Source organism: Lucilia sericata, unplaced genomic scaffold (assembly GCF_015586225.1).
Source record: "Lucilia sericata isolate MDLA Ls3-8-SP2 unplaced genomic scaffold, ASM1558622v1 Contig000034F_arrow, whole genome shotgun sequence".
Classification (NCBI taxonomy): domain Eukaryota; kingdom Metazoa; phylum Arthropoda; class Insecta; order Diptera; family Calliphoridae; genus Lucilia; species Lucilia sericata.
In genome coordinates, this window is record NW_023994072.1 from 1158387 (window position 1) to 1164136 (window position 5750).

The 5750-nt window shown below is 32.5% G+C and overlaps 1 protein-coding gene across 1 annotated transcript; it reads right to left on the reverse strand.

Moving 5' to 3' along the window:
• Positions 1-4255: 4255 nt before the first annotated feature.
• Positions 4256-4894, reverse strand: LOC119612663 (pituitary homeobox homolog Ptx1-like). The gene has a single exon (XM_037968495.1). The coding sequence runs from the start codon at positions 4838-4840 to the stop codon at positions 4310-4312; it is 531 nt and encodes a 176-aa protein (XP_037824423.1). The 5' UTR covers positions 4841-4894; the 3' UTR covers positions 4256-4309.
• Positions 4895-5750: the final 856 nt, after the last annotated feature.

Below are 5750 nucleotides of genomic sequence, written 5' to 3' on the forward strand. Positions count from 1 at the left end.
AAAACACTAGATATATGTGACATCAAATCCGATGAAATAACCTAGCCGTCCACTGTTGTGCGCTTCCTTACTAGTACTTCGGGGGGGTCGAACCAACGACCACTGCTCCAATAGATAAGAACACTAACCACAAACCTAACAAAGGCCACACACAAGATCGATTTAACATTTGTGTAATATATTGCAACGCTTATTTCGTCAACTATTTACTCCAATACCATATTTACCATATGCCGTAAATGGGATGCTTTCCTATAAACATTAGGTTGATATTTGAAATAGTGCTTAAGTCAATTATGGACACATCCCTTTTGGATTAACAAAATATAAATTTTTAAAAACAAAATATTTTTATCCAACTTTTAAACCATGAACATATATGGGCGGTCAATCGGTGTTAATTATAAAATTAGGTACAGAGATTTTGGCTTGTTAGAAACTTACTTCAGTATATCAAATTTCATTTCTGAAGGGGGCCTTACATGGAGGGTAGGGTTATTTATGAACCGATCCTCATAAAATTTGGTAGAGAGAATTTGGCTCATATGAAACTTATTTCTGTAAAGCTGTTCGGGGCCACTTGTAGGGGGGCTATGCGAAAACGTGAATCAATATTGCCCATTTTCAATACCAAACAAACCTTACCTTTAAGAAATATTTGTTGAAAATGTAAATTCTCTACCTCTTTTCGGACTCTATCGTGCTTTTAACAGACAGGCGGACGGACGGACATGGCTAGATCTTGGAATTTAATAAGTACCCAGGATATATATACTTTTGTGAGTCTATGATCAATATTTCCATGTGTTACAAATGGAATGACAAAATCAATATCTGGTGGGTTTATAAAAATAATTGTTTTTTTCGTTGTTGCATTCGGTTCACAAACAAATCTAAATATATGTATAACAGGATATTCCAATTTATTTTAAACATTGGAGGGATTTTCTGATTCACAAAATGCCTACTTTAAAGGAGGTTCAGTGAAAACAGCTTTGCATGATCGGTACGATCCTGGAATCGTTATTCGAATACCCAAGTGACTGAACGATAGAACAAAAAACAAGTTTTTAATTGCAAGAATAGTTGCAAAAAATGGTCAAAAATAGAATCAATAATTTTTACTACATGTTCAGGTCATGTAGTAAATATTAGGAACCTTATTAAGATGTCGCAATGGGAATAGTTTCGCTTTCAAAGATCTCGTGAAAACGTAATACTGTAAATTGAATATGATGAATTCTCTGAAAAATTCGCAGAAGAATCAGACGAATGAGGCAAAGACAAAGTCGATAATTTTTACAAAAAGACCAGACCCATTTAGTTAGACAATTAGTTTAATTTTGCATGAAGACACAATGCTGTAAATCGAATAATGTAGCTATTGCATTGGATATCTGGTAAATCAGCGTATAGACTCGATAAAACAAGATTGTTTCGAGACTGACTGAAATTAAGGAGAATACTTATAGGTCTAACATATTTGACGAATGGATGACAAAGTAGCACCTGTAGAATATCAAAAAAGATCTAATACTGTCTTTCCCAGAAAAGGAAAATGGTTTTGGTATTACAGAACATTGATTAGAGTTATTCAAATGTTCACCGATAGTCTAGCTGTGATCAATTCCATGACGCTAAATCAATACAAGTTCAAGAACGCCGGATATCCTTAAACAGTATGAGGAGATATTCAGCTGTTCCTTCGAACACTCTAATGGGCATAGATTACTTTTAGCAAATTCCGCTCAATTGGTTAATAAAATTTCCCAAAAAATATAGAACAACAAGCAAATTTTCTTACTTGCCGTAAAATTTTGGACAATGTTGGACAAAGAACTCACGTCATATCTCCTGCAATTATGTATGTCGCCACTCCATATCTCCCACAATTATGTCGCAACATATGTATTGGTGTTATTACCGGGCATTTTATACTCGGGAAACAAGCAAGAAGACTTGCTTGTGAGTCCGACACTCACAACTAGGCACGAACCAGGTGATATATATCTGAATCTAGAGATTAATTGAAGTAAAACTGCGCTCACTGTTTTTATTTCGTGATGCTGTTTCCTTGTTAAAGAAATTCAAAATTTCAAAGGAGCACATTTGACAAAATTGTTTATAAATACACAGAGGAAAAAATAAATAAACACGCCTGGTACCAAATTGTCACCAAACTGTTTATAATTTTTCAATACAATCCGTTGTCAAAGTATATACGTACGTACGACAACACTATTGACAAACAATCCGTTGCCAGTAGTGAGCTTACCACGTTTGTTAACATTTAGACAACGGATGTGTATAAAATTTAGATTTCGACAACGAATTGTTGCAATGTTGACAACGTTGCAATGTTGACAACGTTGCGTTGTCATTTTATATTACATAGTCTCATATCTCTTATCTTTTTATTATCACGGATCACGCACGAACCAACAGGGAAAGCGTGTGCTTATCTGGAGTCTGGAAACCTAACGTTAAATTTGAAACAAGTCCTAAAACGAATCGATGCCATTTTCTTCTACAAAGGTGAAGACTCAGACGTTATCTAGTCTGATTTAAAAATGTATCACTTACAGATCACCAATTAGATCAGGATTTCAGTATTTTTTGATTTCTTAAATAAATTAACGTATTTGGTTTTCGCTTTAGTACATTTAGCAAAATCCAAATAGTTTTAACTTCGAATTTTGTTAAAATTTTTTGGAATATTACTTTTGCGAAATATTTATTGCTTCTATTCTGAACTGGAATCAAAGATTTAAGAATTGCAAAACTGAAAAAAATTTCATATGACATAATTTTAATGTATTTGACAATATAATTCGGATTACTTATAGTATTAGTTTTTCGATGATTCGTCCTAAAAGAATTTTGTTTAAATTAAAAAATAATTGCATCACATGTTTTTGTTTTATTAAATTTTTATTGTTCTTTTTTTGTTTTGTTTTGGTTTTTGATTAAATTTCTTAAAAACTAATTATATGTTTTTGGGGGATTTTTTTGTTGTTTTAAATTTTTTGTTTTTCTTTTAATTATAATTGATTTGTATACGACTAGACAACTTCTTAAAAACGGTTGTGTGTTTAAGTTATAGAGATATAGATTTTTTTCTTTTTTTTGCTTCAATTATTAAATTTTTTATTTATTCATTTATTTGTTATTGTTAATTTTATTTATTTCTTTATCAATATTTTGTTTTACAATAATATGTATAGATGTTAAGAAGACTATTTTAATTATGATTAGATAATAATAATTAAAAAAAAAATTGTTACAAATTATTGAACAACTAAAGCAAATAAACTAATTGAGTAAAATATGAAAAAAAGAAATTAAATGCATAAACAATTGATGTAATTAAAAATTAAATTTAAATAATTTTTGGTTTAAAATTTGGTTAAATGTATTTTTGTTTTTGGATTTAGCATAATAATATTTACAAAGTTAGTTTTTAAATTGAAAAATAAGAAATTAATAAAAAAAGAAACCTACCAAAAATATTTTTTATTGAAAATTTAAATAATTTAAAGTAGTTATTGTTCTTTTTAAGTATTTTAATAAAATACATTCGTTTTGATGGATCTTAAAACAGAAATCAAAAGAAAATATTTTAATACAAAATTTTGATGAGGATCACTTAGTTATTTTTACATTTACAGTGATTTTTGTTAAAAGATCCATTTTATTTTACTTATTAAATATAAATTACAAATTTGGTTTTTATTATTTATATTAAAAAACTACTCACGATTTTCTTTTTATTAATTTATTATGTTTTTCAGTTTTTTACAAATAACAATTATTAATTATTTTCTTAGATCTTTGCTAAAAATGTTGATTGATTACAACAATTTTCAAAAAAAAAACTTATTAACTAAATTTTTTTTTGTGTGGGTTTTTGTTTTTGATATTTTTTAAAATTTTCTTTGATATTTTTTTAATGAATTTGTAGACGATTTCAATCGATAACATCTTCATCATTGTCATCGACTACATCAGTGTTGTTGCCATTGGAGCCCATTAAACCATTCGAATTACCACCTCCACCATTATTACCATTGACACCGTTGCCAGCCACATCCGAGTGTTGAAGATCATGCGGGGATTTGGTGTCGCCGGCATCGTGATGGTCCATTAGCAAATTGTTATTGTGCAGCAAAGAGTTGTTGTTATTGTGCAAATGTTGTTGAAGATTTGTATTGAGATTGCCACTATTGCTGGAATTATTGCCACCGCCACTGCCGGAGAAATGATGTAAATGGTGTTGATGTTGATTAAGCAGAGCCCCGAGGGCGTTTTCTCAAACAACATCTGTAACACCGGTATATTGACATGCTGAGAGGCCGGCTGAATTGGAACGGGAAACAGGCGAGGGTGCTGAATAGGGACTGGCAAAACCGGTTGTATGCTGTTTAGCCTTCAAGCGTAAGGTGGCAATACTCGACGACATACTCGAGGTCATGCAAGGTTCAGCAGCGGCACGATACATATAAGGATTGGCAGGTGTACTATACGGACATGGAGCAGCTCCCACATTTGTATTTGTCAGTGTACTACCCATCGAACCGGGCAACATGGTATTATTCATACTCACTGCCACGCCACTGGCGCCCGTATTAAAACAGTTGACCGAGTTCTGATGGTGATTTGATGTTACCATCGATCCGAGTGGATTAACGGGCCATGGGAAGGGTTTTGTGCCCAACGGTGAAGGAACTTTAGTCCAATTATTGTAGGTATACGATGAATAGAGAGAATCATCGGCAAATGGTTGCATGAATTGTGTACCAAAACCGGATTTGAAATCAGCAGCCGCTACGGCAGCATTCATGGCATTACGTTCACGTTTACGCCACTTGGCACGACGATTTTTGAACCACACCTAGAAAGAAAGCGAAAAATGGAGATTATTAGTAAGTTTTATGTGTTGATTAAAAAAAGATTAATTAAAGAAGTTAAAAGCTTAAACTATTCAAAGAACTAAAGTTCGATCAATTATCTCTTAATGTAATTATCTGCTTATAAAAAGTAATCAATAAACGTTCGATTTATGCATCTATAGGTTAGTATATAATGTTGTAGTCTGTCAGTAAGGGGTTGTGAGGTTGATTCCCAACAGAAGCTCAGATAAAGACTCGATAGTGGTCCTAGGTATTTCTGTAGTTGTATTTGTTTGTTGCTTTATTTAAGGGAAATGGGTTCAATCTCTAGTCCTAGATTTCTAGACGATACATAGTATCAATAGTTCTGTTGATCTGTTGATCTCTGGCTGATGTCAGAGTGGGCGCTACAAGCGGTGCGAAGCTTTGCGCTGCAAACTTTTGCTTGTGTTTTATCGCATCAAGCTTCGTTTTCACTCTGACATGACACCTAGGAAAACACAAGGAAAGGTTTGTAGCGCAAAGCTTTGCATCACTTGTAGCGCACACTCTGACAACTGCCTAATGTTTGTTCGTAATCGATAAACTTTGGAACTAAGGCACCTGACAGGACAAAATTTTGAATATATGTTCCAGGGATCGTGAAAAGTGTTCCTCTAAATTTTTAGTCAATTACACCTAAACCGCTAAATCGTTTATTTTAATGGGTAATTTGATGGGTATACAGATCTTTACGTATAGAGTCCACATGGCTAATCATGTGCCTGCAACGCGGACTTGGCACTACTAGTAATACAATAAAGCAGGATATATTTAAAAAGTTTTAAATATTTCATTGTAGTTTAATTAAATTTACTACAT